This window comes from Onychomys torridus, chromosome 2, assembly GCF_903995425.1.
Source record: "Onychomys torridus chromosome 2, mOncTor1.1, whole genome shotgun sequence".
In the NCBI taxonomy this organism is placed as follows: domain Eukaryota; kingdom Metazoa; phylum Chordata; class Mammalia; order Rodentia; family Cricetidae; genus Onychomys; species Onychomys torridus.
The window spans coordinates 142,774,506-142,795,932 of NC_050444.1; the positions used below are offsets into that span (position 1 = coordinate 142,774,506).

Consider the following 21,427-nt stretch of genomic DNA (forward strand, 5'->3'; position numbering starts at 1 on the left):
CCCTTGACTACATAAAACCAACAAACAGGAACATTCATCCAAACCCACTGAAGGCTTGGGGGAAAAAAAAATCAAGATTTTCCTAAATCAAAGTCACTTTTTCAGTCAAATGGTTGTGCCACACACCTTTAATCCTGGCACTTGGGAGGCAGAGGCAGGCGGATCTGAGTGAGGTCAGCCTGGTCTACAGAGTGAGTACCAGGACAGCCAGGGATACACAGAGAAACACTATCTCGAAACCCCTCTCCCCCCAACAAAAAATCACTTTTCTAAAGTGGAGTCGAGTGTTTAGAATGGGTTATCCACATAAAAAATGGGACTGACGAAAGAAAACCACAACTAGGAATAATCTCCACAGAGTGAAAGATAGCAGCGTGAACACCACACTGTAAACCCCCCCCCCCCCAAATGAGGTCTAGAGCTGCCGGGAGACATCCACTAAGACAGACACACAAGCCTATCTATCAGCTTTGATCAGAACCCCGAACCTCACTCAAGAACAGGTAACATGATGGACGGGCTCCATCCCAATTTCCCTGGATGTCCTTGAGTAGTACTGTGACGGTGGAGCCTGACCAAATGCTAAACACTACCATCCAGAGTGTGGAGGGACCCATAATCAACCAGAGAGGCAAAGAGGACCTCTCCAAAGGCCTCCACAGCAAAGAGGCTCCTTGAATAACACAACATATAAACTTGGGGTTCTGCACATGAAACTGAAGATTCCCAGACATCTCAATGGCACTGGCCCGTCATCAAGGCAAGATTCTGGTAGAAGTTCTCCAGTAAACAGAGGGCATTCTGAAAGGCGTGTCTGAATCTATCAGGACATAAGAACACCTCCTGTAAAACTCCAGAAATGGTCACTAGGAGTGGGAAAAAAAATCCTTCAAAGGACAAGAGAAACCAAGCAGTCACAAGACCACAGAGTATTCAACAAGGGTTAGTCAGCTGTCTTCTGTCAGTTACAATGTGTAAGGTTTACAAACACTGTGAGCAAGATATAGTTAACAGAAAATGAAAAAAAAAAAAAAAGGCAATAATTTTAAAAAATAAAGGCAGCTAAAAGGTACAGAAAGGAGAGATTTACATTTTTAACTTATCCTTTCAACAGGACTTTTCTCTTACTCCATCTTATTTTAAATGTCCTGAATTGCCAACCTTAAAATACTGACAGGCACTCAAGAGACTCAAATTTAGAGAGGAGTTGTTAAAAGTGACTTCTGCCCAATCACGAGTCATCAACAGTAACACTGGCTTGTATCCTGCAGAACAATCCCTTCTTTACAGAAGACTGGAAGATGATTTCCTTGAGGTAATCATCTAAGAGCTAAGAGCTGGTATGTTACTTAAGCTTGGATGTTCTGAAGTAATGCAGGCCTTCAAAAGGGAGCTACCTTCATTTTACATTTATAAGAAAGAAAGAAAACAGAAAAATACTATTTAATATTGCTGAAACATAGACAGACACATAAATCAGGAGGATCCTCAAAAAAAATTTAAGACAGTAATGGGCATTTCCAAAAGGTGACAAATACTTTAAATAAAAATTTTGTGAAATATAAAACTCAAAATATACAAACAAAAATAGCAGAGGAGATAAGATGCTGGCTGCCATGGACTGGATCCTGGGCAGGGGCTGTCACTGTTGATGGGATGAAACATATGGACTGTATGAGAAGTCTGGGAGGCGCTGGAAACGGTGGTGGCTCCGCTTGTTTCTGTCAACCCACTGACTTAGGCTGTATCTCTGTAGCGGTTTCTGTCGGAACCGGGCATAGTTTCTATTGAGGAGAGAAAAACAGCGGGCATTTTCAGTTGGAATGGCCACTTGTATACAAACCAGCTACAAATTTTTTTGTTTGTTTTAGCTTGTCTTTCCAGATAAGGTTTCTCTGTATAGCAGCTCTGGCTGTCCTGGAACTTGATTTGTAGACCAGGCTGCCCTTGAACTCAGAGATCCGCCTGCCTCTGCCTCCCGAGTGCTAGGATTAAAGGCCTGTGCTACCATGCCCGTTTGTTTTCAGAACTATTTTTGAAGACATTTTTACTCCTAGAAGTCAGGTTATATATGCTGTTGTTTGTCTATATGAGACAGGGTCTCTCTATATAGCCCTAACTTTCCTGGAACTATGAAGATCAGGCTAGTCTTAAACTCACAGAGATCTAACTAATTCTGCCTCCTGAGTGCTGAGAGTATTTGCTACCATGTAGGACTAATATTATATTTTGATGTTAAAATTTAAAAATTTTATACTATTTTCATTCTATGAAAACCCTATCATACATAAATGCTGTTTCCTTCCAACTTTCAAGGTCATCTCATTCCTACGGTATTGTTATGATAAGTGCCATATATCCCATGTTCTAAGGAAATTCAATGTGTCAGGTTTAAGAACCAGACATGGCAGTGTACACCTGTAATCCCTACACTCTGAGACAAGGCATCCTCAGCTACATGGCCAGTGTGAGCTACAGAAGGTCCTGTCTCAAAAAACCAAAAACAGTTCAAGGAGAATTTTTTTCTCCCTCTGGAAGTGTTTCGAGCAGGATGTCTTTCACTGACTCATCAGACCTACACCTCCAACAGAACTGCACTGTTAACACAGATCAAGGTTGCTTAGGCCACAGCAGTTCAGATTAGAGAAAAAGAGGGTTCCCAGAGAAGGTAAGTCATCTTGTGAGTATCATATGGTAAGTTTAGAGACTGAATAACCAATAACACAGACCCATAGTAAGGTCCAAGAGTCACCTGTTCTGGGTGTGGGTTCTGAGAAAGATCCTTAATAATTTGACCCAATCTCAATTCCAAAAATGTTACCAATAGCCACTTAGGAAGCTTGTCAAAGATACATACTCTTAGCCAGGTGTGGTGGGATCAGACATGTAATCCCAGTATTGGGAAAGCCAAGACAAAGGGGGTCAAACAAGATGGCCTTGTGGGTAAAGGGACCTGCAAGCAAACCTAACAAAGCTGAATTCAACCCCAGAACTCACCGAGGGAAGAGGATTGTATTATGACCTCCATGTGCATGCTGTGGTGCAAATGTCCAGCTGGGCCTTCCAAAAATACTGACTCAAAAAAGGATTCTTAGACCCTTTCTCCCCTGGAGTGAAGGCTGGGACATGACACAGGTAGTTGTGAGAAGCAGCCAAGTTTTAAAATAATTTTAGCAGCACTTGACTTTTATCTACCACTATATGAGATTATCTGCTGAATTATTTAAATACCCTCTAAGTTAATATTAGTGAAATCCTACTAGGAAAGTACTGACATTAACTTCTACACTAATAAGGAAATTAAGCCTCAGGTTAAGTAACTTTTCCAAGGTCACACAGAGAAGTAGGGAGAAAAGCCTGGATTATAATTCATTTATCTGACTCCAAAATGTATTTAGTAACAACTATATTACATTGCCCCTCTTTTTTGAGGGTGTGTGTGCAGTAGAACTTACAACTGAGCTACATTTCCATGTTTTCTGGTTTTATTTCATTTTATTTGTTTGTTGTTTGTTTGATTGTTTAGAGAATCTTGCTATGCATCCTGGAATTTGCTATGTACCCCAAGATAGCTTAGAATTGATAACAGTTATCCTGCTTCTGCCTGCAGAGTGCTTTCAGAGCTGTGGTCCTGACGGAAGCCAGAATAACTGGAAGAGTAGGCACTAACAGTAGTAGATGAGGTTGGTGAGCCAGCAAAGCACCCAGACTTCTTAGAGGATCGATGGCTAGCTGGCTGGAAGCCAATGGCAAAGAGTGAGAAAGAAAGGAGCTTGGCTTGTGCTTTAGTAGAATCTCTCTGGCTTCTGACGTAAGAACAGTAAACAGGCAATGACAGATGTAGGAGACTTGCAATAATCCAGGAAAAATACTGAGATATGTAGAAGCTATATGATTTCCTGATGCCATAATATGGAGTGTGAGAGAAAAAAGTTACAGTAACACCAAGGCTTTTGTGTTTTTGTTTTTAAAGACAGGGTCTCACTATGTAGACCTGGCTAGCCTGGAACTATGCAGGCGGGGTGGCCTTGAACTCACAGTGATCTGCCTGCCTTTGGGATTAAAGGCGTATACAACCCTAAGATTTCTGAGTCACTGAATTAAAGTTACAACTGTACTGCATCAAGAACATAGATGTGTATAGGTGCCCATGTGCCACAGCTCATGTGTGAAAAGCAGAGGACAATTTGCAGGAGTTGGCTCTCTTCTTCTACCATGTGGGTTCTTGGGATTAACACAAGTTGATATAGCCTGGCATCGATTGCCTGTCCTCACTGAGCGATCTTGCCAGCTCAAGAACCCAGATTTTAGTTTCGTTTACGTGTGATAGTACATGCCTATAATCTTGCCATCCAGGAAGTAGAAGCAGAAGGATCATGGTTTTGATGCTAGCCTGGCCACATAAGGAGATCCCATCTCAAAACAGACAAACACACACTCTAGATATTTTTAAGACAGACTCTCAGTATGTAACCCTGGCTGGCCTAGAACTTGCTATGTAACTTGCTCTGTAGACCAGACTGGCCTCTGTATCCCAAGTGCTGTGATTAAAGGTACCCTGCCTAGCCGAGCACCCCAGATACTGAAGCTGGGTATGGCAGTGCATGACTATATGATGAATAAGACTTGGGAGCCTGAGGCTGGCCTGAACAGCAAGACCTTGTAGCGTTGAAGAAGGAGGAAGAAGAGAAGAGGAAGGGGAGGAAGTAATTCTTGACTCAGGGGCCAAGAAGATGGCTCAGTGGGCAAAAGCACTTTCTGCAAAAACCTGACAACCTGAGTTCAAACCCTAAACTCATGTAAAGGTGGACGGAGAGAACTGACTCCATTACACATGTACCAGGCATGCAGGCACTCCCCCCCATACATGTCACATGTGCACAATAATAAATAAAACAGAAATCAGATTTTTAGAACCAGAAAATTTACTGATAACCACAAAATTGAAGTGAACCAATCATAATCATAGAGCTAGTTAGTTAAACATTGTGCATATTAAAACCTGAATTCTGTCCAATTCTTAGTTCATTCTAAGGCCATGTTTCTTTTTCTGGAAATCACATTTCCCTGGGAACCAAATTCCAGCCTTTCTACCTTCCACGGAAAGAAGACCCACTTACCGTGTAGTGAGATCTGAAGGGTGCTGCCAGTCTGGGTTCTGCATGTGAACGTGGTCCATCAGAGCACCTAGCTCTCCCAGAGTACCTGTGAGAGAGGGTGAGTGCTTGGTAAGCAGCTGAGGGTATGTTTGCCCTGATCAAAGCAAAGCACATGCTTTAGGGAAAAAGAAATGGGCACTTGACCTTATAATACCTGCTGGAATTATCACAAGCAACCAGCACAGAAACTCTAGGCCAGATGGAGACACTGCTTTTGTACAGTGACAGGAAACAAAAATGGCAATGATCATTTCTTTAACACTTCACAGGTACCTAAGAATGTGGCAGTGAACAAGACATGTCTGTCTGTCTCTGCCCTCACATAATGTGGGAAGGAGATATGCAAGTGGCTGCTCAGACTGGGGTGTGGGAACTTGGAAAACTAGTCAGGGATCGGAAGGATGCATAGAAATTACTGAGGTAACAGGTTACAGGAGGCTTGTCTAAGAAAAGTAGCTATTACAAAGGCTCAGAGACAAAGAACAGTAAAACACATTGAAGAAAAACTAAGTTTAGAACAGATGGAGACAAGTACTCCTTGCTAACAAGAAAAACTATTAAAGACAATTTCCCACAATCCTTGAGAACCTGACAATATACTACATACTTCATGTTATCTTATTAAAAAATCATATATGCCAGGCATGGTGGTACATGCCTTTAACCTCAGCCCTTGGGAGGCAGAGGCAGGCATGAGATCTCTGTGAGTTCATGGCCAGCCTGGTTTACAGATCAAGTTCCAGAGCAGCTAGGGTTGTTACACAGAGCCTCTGTCTTGGGGGGGGTGGGAATCATGTATGTTCAAAACAGCTATTCTAACTTGTCTTAGATAGTGTTCTGTTGCTATGAAGAGACACCATGACCAAGGCAATTCCTACGAAAGAAAGCATTTAATTGAAGGCTTGTTTAGTTTTAAAGGGTTAGTCCATGATCATCATGGCAGGAAATAAACAGGTATGGTGCTGGTAGCTTTACATCATAATTTGCAGGCAGCAGGCAGAAAGAGAGACTGGGTCTGGTGTGGGCTTTTGGAAACTCAAAGCCCACCCTTAGTGACACACTCCATCCAACAAGGCCACACCTTCCAATCCTTCTAAAACAGTTGCAGTAACTGGTAGAGGGATCATTCAAACCTATGAGTTTATGGTAGCCTCCTCATTCAAACTACCACATAAGTGTACAGAAGTTCACTGAAACTTCAGTGTGTGGGTTTTCTATTTGCAAGTCCTTTTTAAATAAGATTTTATTAAAAATCATATGGAGATAAATGTTCTTAATATCATTTGAAGTAAATTTGTTTTAACTGTTTAATCATCCAGAATTCAACTTGTTCTTCTGTGACACCATGCTCCTCCACTATGTGAAATGCTTTTTTTAAAAAAAATGTTTTATGCTGGGTGGTGGTAACACACAGCTTTAATCTCAGCATTTGGGAAGCAGAGGCAGGCAGATCTCTGTGAGTTCGAGGCCAGTCTGATCTACAGAGCAAGTTCCAGGTCAGCCAGTACTCCATAAAGAAACCCAGTCTCAAAAAAATAAAAGTTTTAGATTTATATTTATGTGCAATACATGCATGCCTGGTATCCATGGAGGTCAGAAGGTGGCACTAGCTTCCCTGAAACTGGAGTTATGAATGGTTGCTATCTACCATGTGAGTACTGGAAACAAGACCCAGGTCCTCTGTAAGAACAATTAAGTCCTGGTTGTGACAGGACAAAGGTACCTGTATCTTGTCTTTGCTATAACCATCTTTGGTTTAACCTGAAACTGCCCCTTTTTTTTACCCCCACCCCTCCTCAGCTGTGAAAAGTGCCATGGGAAGGTACTAACCCTGTTCTAGAAACTCAGGGTTGAAATGCCCCAGCTAATGGCATGGCTTGGCTTCTGTTAAACTGCTTGCTTCTTTACTTCCTTCTGCAGCTGCCGTCCAGGATGCAGCTTTTCTGTGTCCTTGGCCTTTAAAAGCTCCCCATAAAATACATTCAGGGATGCTCTGAAAGAAGTGCTTCTCTCCAGTCTCCAGCCGGTCTAATACAGAATTTTAAGTCAGATTTTGGTCATGCTGAGTGGTCTTTGGGTCTGTATCCTGCAACACAAGTAGCCACTCAGCCATTTCTCCAGCCTTGAAATGCTTATAGTCTTAATACTTGGGAGGCTAAGGCAGGAGGACTGCCATGGGTTCAAGGCTACCCTGGGCTACAGAGGTCATACCTCAGAAACAAACAAACAAAAACCCAAAAATGAAAAAGAAAGAAGAAAACCAGTAACAGTAACACCACCACCCTGAAACTTGGGGCTGGAGAGACTGCTCAGCACTTGCTGCTCTTGCAGAGGACCTGGGTTCGGTTCCCAGTATCCACATGGCTAACAGCTACTTGTCACCCCAGTTCCAGAGGATCCAATACCCTCTTTTGATTTCCACAGGCACCAGGCATGCATGTGGTACAGATGATATCCGCAAGCAAAATACCCATGTACATAAAATAAAAATCTTTAAAAACAAAACAAAACCTTAAACTTGAGCTTAAACTGCACAAAAACAGAAATAAAAATTAAACCCTAGTTAGGAAACAATTTCCCTAGACCAGCGGTTCTCAAATTTAATATGTATATAATCAGATGGAGATTACATAACAGATTGTTGGTGGCTAACACTCCAGAGTTTCTGGTTGTGTAGGTCTGGGATTTCTAACATATTCTTGTTTGCTGCTGATATTGCTTATCTAAGAACCTCTTTATTTTTTTTTTAAAATCACCTTAAAATGACAATAGTCTTTATCTGTTATTATGTATATATAATACACACACACACACACACACACACACCCCTTTCCCTAATTAAAAGACATTTTTAGATACAGGGAACTGTAGTTGACACAGTAATAAAAATATAGACAATTCACTAAGTGCATCAATCACATTCCAGGATGGGCTCCATGCCCAGGACTTCTGTGATTTTTTTGTGTGCTTTCAGTTTTTGTTATTTCTTATAATATTAGTTTGTATGTTTGTTGTTTGGGGATTTTGTTTTTGAAAGAGAGAACATGAAGTTAGGTGGGTGGGTGGGAGTCGGGGAAAGAAAAGTATATGGTCAAAATAGACTATATGAAAAAAACCCGAATTCTTAAAAAATGTGTATACATATATATGCATACACAATTGCTTCTGCATTTTAAACCATTTCCTAGAACAAGGTAATAAACACAACTGAAACAAAGGTGAATCCTATTCATTTCTGAGACAGCAATGGGATTCTTTCCCTAGTTTTTAAATATATTCCTATAACCAGTTATATAAATCTAAATAGAAAACTCAACTTCAATAGGTTGTGAGGAGGGACTATTCTCCATCTTTGTGAAGAATTGAACATTACTAATTATATCCAATTATCTTTAGAAAGGAAAAAAAATGGCATACTATTTACTGAGACAAGATTACTGCTCTCCCTGTTACTTGTTTGAGACAGGGTCTTCCTGTGTAGCCCCAGCCAAACCAGAGCTCCCTAGATAGACCAAAATGGCCTCAAACAAAGATCTGTCACCGGCCTCTGCCTCCAGAGTGCTGAAATCAAAGGCCTATGTTACCATATTATACCTGAATTGGATTATGGTTTTTATTTTTGTTTTTTCTCTGTGACAGGGTTTCTCTGTGTAGCCTTGGCTGTTCCAGAACTCACTCTGTAGACCAGGCTGGTGGATTATGTTTTTTTTTAAAATACTATATTGTGGAGAGCTGAGCAACTGAGGCAGAGTGTAAGTAAGATGCCAGTGGCTGTAGGTCCTACAGGCAATCCTATCCCACCTGTTTAACCTCATGAAGATGGGTTTTGTCATAGTTTGTACCATGAACATGGCAGGCTGGTGTCCTTGGCACCTCTGTTTTATTTGGAATTTGGGGTCAGAGCTGACTGGCAGCATTGGGAGAAACCATGATGCAGAGTGGCAGCACTCTGGGGACATTCATGGCAATCAGAATAGACAGACAATGCTAATCAAGACACTGAATGCCTGCTAAATTTATTTCCCATCCATTCCACACTTGTACTATAACAGAACAAAGCTTTTTCAAAGTGGGCGACAAGATGGCTCAGCAGGTCAGGAGGGCACTTGACAACATGCATGCCAACCTGAGTTTGGTCCTTTAAAAACAGTTAAAAGACAGAACCCAGCCAGGCAGTGGTGGTGGCGCACGCCTTTAATCCCAGCACTTGGGAGGCAGAGGCAGGTGGACCTCTGCGAGTTCGAGACCAGCCTAGTCCAGAGTGAGATCCAGGATAGCAAGGACCCTCTCTAGCCAAGTTGTCCTCTGATTCTCACACATGTATCGTGGTGACACATGAACACAAAATATAAAAACATATTCACTTTGTGAGTCAATTTACTTAAATCAGGACTGTTGGACACAACTATTAAAAAAAAAAAAAAAAGCCAGATGTAGTTGTCATATCCACTAGTAATCCCAGTGCTGGGCAAGTAGCAGGGTTCACTGGCCAAACAGCCTAGTTTAATTCACAAGCTCCAGGCCAATGAGAGACCTTGCAACAAAAAACCAAGGTGGATGACTACTAAAGAATGCATACACACGCACCACGCACACAGAGGTACTTGTCTCATAAATAAGGCAGTGGCTATCACTCCGTAGCTTTTCTGTTTGAGACAGCCTTTTCACTACATAGCCCTGGCTGGCATGGAACGCATTACATAGACCAGGCTAGCCTTGAACTCAAGAGATCTACCTGCTTCTGGCTCCCAAGTACAGGGATTAAAGGCAAGCACCATCATGCCCAGCCTTACTAAATAGATTTTAAAAGAAAAGTTATCATCTGCCCTTTCTTCCTACTTTTTTTTTTCTTCTTTAATTTATCGAGGCCGGGTCCCCCGCTACACCAGATTTAGCTTTTTAGTGCCAGGAAAAATTATTTTGTTTTAGGGATATACTTTTTGGGACTCTTCAAATACTCCATTGTAGGGAGCATGTAAAGTCCTGAGTGAATGTGAATTGTTGACATGGCCATGCCCATGTCAAGAACCAAAGCCTCAGAGCAATAGGATTAGCAAAAATCTTCTGGGGTGAGGCTCCAAGTGCCAATGTGGACAGTGTGTGCAGAAAATATCTGCTATAGCCCCCTTCCCCCATGTTCATGGCCTGAAGACTGCTCCTCCTAGATCAGCTGTATCCAATAACCTGGCATCCCTAGTCAGCTGTACACAGTGGCCATGCTGAGTTGCCATGGGTGCTGGCACTTCTCCATCAGGAGGCCAGTCCACCTGAGCCCAGCTTTTCTGTGTGCCTGTATTTGTCATTTCCTCATCCCCTTGCCATGCTATTTAGGTCAATCCCCAGAGCTGTGCAGAGAACTCCATTCATGTACCCTCTCCACAGTGATGCTTTTGTTCTCGCTGGCTTTGGTGTAAGAAAATCAATCCAGTTACCCCAACCTCTTCCACCAAAGAAACATGGAGATTTGGATTAGTCTCCAGCTTGCCTATTTTAGACACATGTATGCACACAACACATATACACATAAGCACAATAAGTGTAATAAAAAATTAGAATTTTGCCAAGGTGGATGTGGTGGCACACGCTTTTAATCCCAGCACTTAGAAGGCAAAGGCAGGCAGATCTCGATGAGTTTGAGGCCAGCCTGGGCTACAAAGTGAGTTCCAGGACAGCCAGGGCTACACTGAGAAACCTGCCTCAAAATACCAAATAAATAAAGAAGGAATGAAAGAACTTGTTCCTAAGAGTAATCTTTATTGTCAATAAGGCCAAATAATCTGGAGATTATGGTAGCTAACATTTACCAAGTACACATGTACCAGGTTCCCTACTAAATGTTTTACATGTATCACTGAATTCTAACAATTGCTAAGAGACAAAAGCTATGATTTGTTTTATTCACGAGAAAATTGAAGTGTAGAGAAGATACTCAGCCATCATCTAATATATTGATTGGTAAACCAGGATCAAACCCAGGTGAGGCTAATAATCCAAAAGCCTCCTTTCCAGTTAATAACTTCAACCTCTTCCTCCAAATTTAGAGATGCTAACAAGAACTGGAACATTTAAATGTTCTCTTCTCTTCATAGTCTCTAACAGATGGGCTTTCTTGGAGCAACAGTCAGTATCATGATTTTATTTTTAAGTTGTGGCTAAAAGGTGGTGAAGATTGTCCTTTGTTCTGTGGCTAAATAAAATTCATTGAACAATAAAAACTGGAGGGAAAAAAACCTTACACTTCAGTAATTCAATCACTAATGTAAACCTTAACTTATAAATACGAAGCTGGTACTGGGGAAAATTCTATCTAATATGTGGCCTTAATAATTTAAAAACTGGGGCTGCAAAGGCACTGGCTGTTCTTGCAGAGGACCTGGGTTCCATTCCCAGCACCCACATGGTGGCTGCCAGTAACTTTGGCTCCAGAGGATTCAATGCCCTCTTCTGGCACCTGCTATCACCAGGCACATACATGGTGCACAAACATACATTTAGATAAAACACTCATACACACATAAATCTTTAAAAAGCTGGAAAGTGAATGTTGTATCAAAAGTGAACAGATATGAGTGCCTGCTATTCAATTCTGACAAGTTCTGTACCATATTTTGTACTGTATGGCATACTACCTATTTCAATATAAAACTAAAGAATAAAATCTACCATCTGGCTAATAACTAGAACATACCCTAGCACCAACTGTTTATAACAGAATCAATTTGATACTGTCCTTAGGAATGTGAGGTTTAGTAGTGACAGGGGAGGAAGTGGATACATTTAACACACAGCCAGGCTCTAGAAGAGAATACAGTCAATTCCGACAGTTAACAGAGCAGCAGAAGCACTCTTGGATCATGGTGACAGATAAAGGAAATCTGAATAGGGAATAATGACCTATCTGACGGAGCCCTTAAGGGCAAGGAACTTGACTTTGTGGTTCTTTTTTATTATGAAATCTAGCTATATGATTAAGAATCTACTCTTTTCTCCCTGAACCCCAGGATTCTTTTGTGTACCTCTATGTATCCACTGAGCCATCTCTCCAGCCCCCACAACTTATTTTTTGAATTAAAATCTCTCACTGAACCTGGAGCTCACCAATTGGCCAAACTCATTGGCCAGTGAGGCTCTGGGCTCCTGCTGTCTCTGCTTCAGTGCTGAGACCTATTAGTGCAAACATGCACAAAACATAAATAATAAAAAGTTAAAGAAACACAAGATGATTTTTCTCATTTAATTGACCAAAATCAAAGAAAATTACAAAGTACTTTCAGGGACTGCAGTTATGGCTTGATGATACAGTCAGTGTTTAGTACATGGGAGGCCCTGGAATTCAATCCTCAGTACAGACACACACACACACACACACACACACACACACAATTACATAAAAAACAAAACAATCTTTTTAAAGTATGAAAATAAAACCTTATTTGTGGAGGAAAAAAAAAAAATCAGTAAGTTTGAAAAACCCCCAGATACACTATTCAAGAAAGCAAAACAAGAAAAGAAAACAACCCAGCCACCTACACAGATTACCTGCACTGGGACTGAGATGGAGTAACTCTGTATACCCTAGGGCAGTTAGAGTAATAATAGGGAATATTACCAATAATTTTTCTTCAATAAATTAATTACTCAGATGAGATGGACAAGTTCCTTTAAGACGTAAGTTAAAATAAAGTTAGGGAGCCAGCATAATGGCACACACCCAGCACTTGGGAGGCAGAGGAAGGCAGACCTCTGTGAGTTTGAGGCCAGCCTGGTCTGCATAGTTCCAGAACAGCCAGAGCTACACAGTGAGAACCCTGTCCTGAATATAAATAAAATGAAATAAAATTAGCATTACCATGATCAAGAAAACTAAAGACAATACTTGTAAATAATAAAAATCTCCCTCCCACCCCCCACCCCAAGACAGGGTTTCTCTATGCAGCCTTGGCTGTCCTGGAACTCACAGGGACTGCCTGCTTTTGCCTCCTGAGTGCTAAGATTAAAGAGATGCACCGCCACCACCCAGCTAAAAATCCTTTTAAAAGGAGATGACAGGATGGTTGAGCAGATAAAGTGGCTTGCTGTGTAAGTCTCATGACATGAGTTCAAGTCCCAGACCCCAGAGAAGTGGAAGAGCACTGACCCCACAAAGTTGTCCTCTGACCTCCACAAGCATGGCATGTCAAACATTCACTTAACATCTGTCTCTCTCTCTCTCTCTCTCTCTCTCTCTCTCTCTCTCTCTCTCTCTCTCACACACACACACACACACACACACACACACACACACACACACACAATTTTAACAATCCTTTAACAAAAGAATTAGCAAACTGAGTAAAGGTGATTTAAGATTAAGAAAAATGTATGCTAACTGGCCTAACAGTATAGAGGCTAGGGGTTTTGCCTAGCAGGTGTAAGCCCTTGGATTCAGTTTCTAGGACCACAAAACTCAGTCTATCAATCAGTGTAAGATAACATAATACAAAATAAAAGAAAAATACTATAAGGATATTTGTAAATACTGTAAGTAAATGCAGAAGAGACACTGAACAAAATTTGCTAGCGGTTCATGATAAAAATTACCACTTATAATCAGAAGGAATTTCCCTAACCTAATAAGAGCACTTATGATAAAACCTATATCATCTATGGTAAATCTATATCATAGTTAATGTGCTTGAGGCCACAGGCAGTACAGTAAGGCAAGAGAAATAAAAGGCTTATAAATTGGAAAGAAATCAACTGTCTTTATTTACAGATATTATCATATAACAGCAAATTCTAAAATATCTATTAAAAAGTTCACAAAAGTAACAGAAAAATTCAGCATAAATCATCCAATATAGTCAAAATATAAAAAAAATCAGTATTTCTATATTCTAGCAATGACCAACTAGATATTAAAAAAATTTAAATATTTAACACAGCACAAACAAGTATTAAATGCTTATGAATGAACTTAACAAAACGTATACAAGACCTATAATAATAGCCAAAACACACTGTTGAAACTTAAAGATGCACTGATAAATGAGCAAATGTGAGTATGCCATGGGTGCTCGTGGAGGCAGAGGAGGAGGACCAGCAGTTCAGGTCACCTCCACACACACGAAGAGGTCGAGGCCAGCCCGGGCTACAGGAGATCCTGGCTCAAAACAAAAACAAGCCAAGTATGGTGGTGCACACCTCTAATCCCAGCACTTGGGAGGCAGAGGCAGGTGGACCTCTGAGTTTGAGGCCAGCCTGGGCTACAGAGTGGATCCAGGACAGCCAGGGGGACACAAAGAGACTAAAAAACCCAAGCAAACAAACAAAAAAGCTATGTAAAAGTATATTTGCTAACAACGAAGCCATCTGAATAGAGCAGATGACAGCTACAGCCTAGGCGTGGTCGCACATGCCCTGCAGAGGCATACGAAGGCAGGCAGACAGATCTCTGTAAGCCTGTTCTTCATAGCTCCAGAATAGCCTGGGCTACATAGTAAGAACCTATATCACAACAAAACAATTAAAAAAAAAAAAAAAAACAAAAAAAAACACCTACTGAAGGGTGGGTGGGAAAAGAGGACCTGAATCTGAATTCCCAGCAGCTAATCAGGGATCAGGTGTGGTAGTGCAGGCCTTCAATACCAGCACCAGGGATGCAGAGGCAGGCAGATCTCTAAATTCAAGGCCAGCCTTGTCTACATACAGCAATCCAGGCCAGCCAGGGCTACACAGAGAAACCCTGTCTTGAAAACAAAAACAAATAAACAAACAAAAGGTATGTATGTATGTATGTATGGCTACACATACCTCAACCCCAGAGCTGGAGGCAGGGACAGATGGGTCTAGGATCTTGAGAGCTTGTTTAGCCAGCCTAACCTAACCTGGGAGCTTGAATTTTGGTGAGAGACCGAAGCAAGATCAAGGAAGGCAGAGTATGATAGAGAAAGGAAATCAGCAGTCTTCCTCTGGTCTGCACAGGTACACGCACACACGTATACAGACACTCAAGAAAAAAAGAGAAGAAAATTTTTATTACTTTTTATTTTTATTTTATGTGCATTGATGTTTTGCCCGCACATGTCTGTGTTGGATCCATTGAAACTGGAGCTACAGCAGCTGTGAGCTGCCATGTAGTTGCTGGTAACTGAACCCAGGCCCGCAGGGAGAGCAATCAGTGCTCTTAACTGCTGAGCTATCTTTCCAGTCCCCTATTATTATTATTTTTGAGACAGGGTCTTTTTTACATCTCCTTGGCTATCTGGGAATTCATTATATAGACCAGGCGAGCCTCATTTTACAGAGATCCACCTGCTGCTTCCTCCCAAGTGCTGGGATTAAGTGTGTGCTACCACACACAGTTCCTTGTAATCTATCTAAAAAGCTAGCAAGTGTGTTTTGATTAATACATAAGAATCAATTGAATTTTTATACTACCACAGAACAGACTTATGATTCCAAAGATGTACAAGAGTGTACATCAAAAGCTATAAAACAGCTATTCATGGAGGCTCAAGCCTGTAATACCAACACTTAGAAGGCAAAAATAGGAGAACAGGAAGTTCAAAGCCAGCTGGTGGTGCACACCTTTAATCCCAGCACCCAGAAGGCAGAGGCAGGCAGATCTCTGTGAGTTCAAGGCCAGCCTGGTCTACAGAGTGAGATCCAGGACAGCCAGGGATATACAAAGAAACCCTGTCTCCAAAACAAACAGAAAAGTTCAAGATCAGCCTGGGCTACATAAAAGCTTGAAGACACCGGGGGTTACAAAATACTGCTGAAAGAAATTAAAAATTTGAATAATTAAGGATCAAAATACGCAAGATATTCATTCTTGAAAAATTTTACCCAATTTCTATAAATCCAATGCAATTTAAATAAAATCCCAGGAGGTGTTTTAAATAAATTGATAGGCTGATTCTAAAATTTATGCATATGGGTGCTAGAATGATGGTTCAGTGGTTCAATTCCCAGTACTCCAATGACAGCTCACAACCATCTGTAATGTCAGTTTCAGGGTATCCCATGCCCTCTTCTGGCTCCTAGGATACTACCCACATGGTGCACAGACATATATGCAGGCAAAACACCCCTACACATAATAAAATAAAAATTAAAAATTAAATTTATGTATCAATACAAAGAAAATAAAATAGCCAAAATAACTACAAAATAAAACTAATGGAACATACTACATTTTTTTTCTCTGTAGATTTTGATTAACTGTTTTTCAACAAAGGTGCAAAGGTAAATCAGTCAAAAATGAGTAGTCCTCACAATAAACAGTAAAGAAACAACTAAAATTCCATCTATAAAAATAATAAAAATAGGGCTGGAGAGATGGCTCAGAGGTTAAGAGCACTGACTGCTCTTCCAGGGGTCCTGAGTTCAATTCCCAACACCCACATGGTGGCTCACAACCATCTGTAATGAGATCTGGCGCCCTCTTCTGGCCTGCAGTCATAAATGCAGACAGAACACTGTATATATAATCAATAGATCAATCTTTACAGACAAGTAATAATAGTAAAAGTAAAGATGGAGCGGGACGGGCTGGTGCCCTGAGTTCAGTCCCTGATGCACACATGGTGAGAGGAGAACGGGCTCCTGCACGCTGTCCTCTGACCTTTTGTGTTCACGCTGGGGCACACAGACACTCACAAATAACAAATGTCATTTTCAAACACTAAAAAATAAAGGAAAAAGCAACAAGAAACAACTTTGGCTTATATCTTGTACTCTGTATGGAATAATTTGAGACAGATAAGAGATCTGACTCTAATAGCTAAAGCTGTAAAACATACTTGAGTCAGGCAAAGATTGCTTAGCACACAAAAATATATAATTCATAAAATTAAAAGCCAGAAACAAAACCGAAAATTAAATAAATGGTATGGAGATTCTTCAAAACATGAAAGAATAAAACTACAATATGATCTACCTTTAGATATGTATCACAAGGAGCTAAGCATGGTGGCTCATATTTGTAATCCCTCATTCAGAAGGCTAAAGTTAGGAGGGTAATCACAAATTTGAGGCTGGCCTCAGCTATATAGTGAGTTTTAAGCCAGTCTTGATTACAGAGTGAGACGCCCATCTCCCTCCCCTGCCCCTCCACCCCCACCCAAACAAGGCTTCTCTGTGTAGCCCTGGCTGTCCTGGAACTTGCTCTGTAGATCATGCTGGGCTCAAACTCAGAGATCTGCCTACCTCTCTCTGCCTCCCAAGTACTGGGACTAAAGGCCTACACCACCACCACCCATGGAGAACCCATCTTAAAACAGACTACAAAAACAATCAATCAGAAATTCTCAAAAGGAGATACTTATAGGCCCCATGTTCACAGCAGCACTATTCACATCAACCAGGCCAACTAGTTGTACATGTACACAACAGAATAGGTTAAAAAGGGTGTCTGTCACATGTCATAGTATGAATGAGTCTCAGCTATATAAGTGAAAAAAACCACTCCTAAGAAAACAAAGTTTGTGTTTTCATCAGTATGAAGCATCTAAAGTAGTCAAGTTCCTAACAGAAAACAGACTGACTGTGACCAGGGACTGAGGTATGAAGAAGGAAAGGGAGTTGTTTACTGACAGGTACAGAGTTTCGGGATTTAGATTATGAAAAAGTTCTAGAGAAGGACTGGAGATATGGCTCAGAAGTTAAGAGCACTGGCTGCTCTTCCAGAAGTTCCGAGTTCAATTCCCAGCAACCACATAGTAGCTCGCAATAATACATAGTGGGATCTGATGCCCTCTTTAGGCATAAAAGTGTACCTAGAGCACTCATATAAAAAAATAAAATAAAATAAAATCCTAAAAAAAAAAAAAAAAAGGTAATCAAGACTCACACATGACTAAATGACTCAGATGACACTTATAAGTGGGTTAATATAGTGGGCTAATATAGTAAATTTCATGCTTTAAAACAGTAATTAAAAAACAAAAAAGTTAATGGTGGTATGAGACTATAAGCCAGCTTGAAGGAAATCCTAATGGTCCAATTATTGAGATAAACTGAGCATCAAAAAGAATAGGAGCTGAGGCTGGCAAGATGACTCTGCAGTTAAGAGCACTGGCTGCTCATGTAGAGGACCTGAGTTCAATTCCCAGCACCCATATGGTAGCTCACAGTTCCAAGGAATCCAACATCCACTTCTGTCTTCCAAGTATACCAGGCACACAATGTACAAACACACACACAAGCAAAGCAGTAATACATATAATTAATTTTTTAAAAATAGGAACTATAATTATAACTTTAAAAATCCACTAGGGCTGGAATACAGCTCACTTGGAGAAGAAGTATTTAACAAGGCACTAAGGAGGGAGTTGTAGGTGGACATGATTGCATACATGCATAAAACTGTCAATAAATTTAAAATATTCTGCCAGGCGGTGGTGGCACACGCCTTTAATCCCAGCACTCGGGAGGCAGAGGCAGGCGGATCTCTGTGAGTTCGAGGCCAGACTGTGCTACCAAGTGAGTTCCAGGAAAGGCACAAAGCTACACAGAGAAACCCTGTCTCTGGAAAAAAAAATAAATAAATAAAATATTCTAAAAGACAAAAAATAAAGATAATATAGAGGTGGAAGGGGCACTTTCTACATCCTAGTCTAACAGATATTTCAGATGAAGATCATCAATGAATGCACAAACCATTAGGTAAAGTTAGTTGCTGGAGAATATGATATTCATATGGTACAAAGGCAAAAATGTACCTTACAATGGAAAGTTATGTCCATTAACATCTTAACAAACTTGGTAACAGCCTGTCAGTGTGTCACATATGCCTCCAAGGTTTACAGAACACAAACGCTCCTAACAACCCTCTAAACTAGCTGTGCCCAGAATGCTTAATCTGAATCTAATTCTGCTTCTAGTTTACAGAAATACAGGAAATGAAAATCAAACTAAATGGCACTAAAGAAACAATCAGGGAGATGGAGAGATGGCTCAGTGGTTAAGAGCACTGACTGCTCTTCCAGAGGAACCATGTTCAATTTCTAGCAGCCACATGGCAGCTCACAACTGCAGGCATGTATGTCTCATTAATACTAAACTCATTTAAAAGAAAGAAAGAAAGAGAGAGAGAGAGAGAGAGAGAGAGAGAAAGAGAGAGAGAGAGAAAGGAAGGAAGGAAGGAAGGAAGGAAGGAAGGAAGGAAGGAAGGAAGAAACAATCAAGAAAAAATTTAGAATGTGGAACTACCTCTGAAAAGAGCGACTTACATTAAAAAAGGTTGAGACAATAACTGAAGATTTGAACCTTCATCTGATCCCGCCTCAAGTTACATTTGGAACACTTGTGAAAAATGGAATATGGATGATCTTAAGTAATATTTAAGTCAGGCAGTGGTGGTGCCCGCCTTTAATCCTAACACTCAAGAGGGAGAACCAGGCAGATATCTGAGTTCCAAGACAGCCAGGACTACACAGAAAAACCTTGTCTCAAAAAACAAAACAGGATGGGCATTGGTGGTGCACACCTTTAATCCCAGCACTCGGGAGGCAGAGGCAGGCAGATCTCTGTGAGTTCGAGGCCAGCCTGGTCTCCAAAACGAGTTCCAGGAAATGCGCAAAGCTACACAGAGAAACCCTGTCTCAAAAAACAAAATAAATAAATAAATAAATAATGAATGAACATAAAAATTTAACCCTACTAATTAAAATAAAACATTAAATTTATCTATCAATGACAATAAAAATTAACTTCAGTGTTTGATCAGGACAAGTGGTAACATATAACAAGAATTTTTTAAATGTTTATATACTTTACCTAGTAATTCCACTTCTAGGCATTCATCCTATAGAAATAAGAGTCGTACATAAACATTTATTGACCAAAATGTTCACTACAACATTACTAATGAAAATAAATATATACAATCTAATACTCCGAGATAGAATACTTTGTAATCAATACAGAATTTATTGTGGTATTTTGAGACAGGATTTTATGTAATACAGGCTGCCCTCAAACACTACTTTTTAAAAACTTTGCATTTATGTATTTAAGGGGGAGGGGTGGGTACTCTATAGTCCAGACTCCTAAATACTGGGATTACAGGTATGTGCCATCACCCACTCTTGACTATATATCTTATTTATTTACTTCCTCATTTATTTATTTTACTTATTATTTAAAGGTTTCTTTTTATTTTATGTGTTTGCCTATATCAGTGATTCTCAACCTGTGGGTTGCAACCATTTCACAGATCCTAAGACCAGTGGGAAACAAATATTTACATTATAATTCATAACAGAAGCAAAATTAGTTATGAAGTACCAATGAAAATAATTTTATGGTTGGGGGAGTCACCACAACATAAGGAACTGTATAAAGGGTCGCAGCAATAGGAGGTTGAGAATTGCTGGCCAACACGTATGTACACTAGGTGCATGCCTGGTGCTAGCAAAGGCCAGCAGATGACAGTGGATCCCTGAACTGGAATTACAAAAGATTGTGAGCTGCCATGTGGGTGCTGGGAACTAAACCTGGTCTTCTGCAAAAGTAGTTAAGTACGCTCAACCACTGAGCCATTTCTAAGACCCTTGTTTATTTTATTTGTTCTGGTTTTTCAAGACAGGGTTTTTCTGTGTAGTCCTGGCTGTCCTGGAACTCACTCTGTAGACCAGTCTGGCCTCAAACTGAAAGATCTACCAGCCTCTGTCTCTCTCCTGAGGGCTGGGATTGAAGGTGTATAGCACCACTGCCTGACAAGACCCTTGTTTTTAAATTACTGGATGTGTGTATGATGATATGTGTAGGTGCATATCTCATGGCACATCTGTGGAGGTTAGACTTTTGTGGAGTTAGTTCTCTCCTTACACTTTGACATGATTCTGGGGATTTAACTCACACCACCAGGCTAATGCAGCAAGCACCCTTACTCACTGAGCTATCTAACTGGCCCTTGGCTAAAAATATTAATGTGTAAATCAGGTATAGTGATTTATCCAAGTAATCCCAGCACTAAGGAGGATTATAAATTGCAAGATTGAGGACAGGCTGGAAAATACAGCAAGATCTTGTCTCAAAAACAAAAAACATTTAAATGTAGAATAGTTAACATGGAAATACATAGTGGTGTATTTAAGGTATATAGCCGGATAGTGGTGGCACACACCTTTGATTCCAGCATTAAGGTGGCAGAGTTAGTGGATCTCTTAGTTTGAGGGCAGCCTGGACTACAGAGTTGAGTTCCAGGACTACACAAAAAACCAAAACTCAAAACTCAAACCACCCTCACACACACACAAAAAGCAATTTACAAATTAAGA

At 40.6% G+C, this 21,427-nt stretch overlaps 1 protein-coding gene across 6 annotated transcripts in view; it reads right to left on the minus strand.

The window, feature by feature from the left end:
- Positions 1-1,455: 1,455 nt before the first annotated feature.
- Positions 1,456-21,427, minus strand: part of LOC118578200 (S100P binding protein) — a 39,950-nt gene continuing 19,978 nt past the window's right edge. For 4 of the 6 annotated variants that reach the window (XM_036178932.1, XM_036178929.1, XM_036178931.1 and 1 more), the window contains 2 exons: positions 5,121-5,205; positions 1,456-1,784 (listed from right to left, as the gene is read on the minus strand). In XM_036178932.1, the coding sequence (XP_036034825.1) occupies positions 1,643-1,784; positions 5,121-5,205 (227 nt within the window). In that variant the 3' untranslated portion in view covers positions 1,456-1,642. Of the gene's footprint in view, positions 1,785-5,120; positions 5,206-14,930; positions 15,148-19,922; positions 19,951-21,427 lie in introns of those variants that run through there. The other 2 variants (XM_036178934.1, XM_036178933.1) reach the window with 2 other exon arrangements.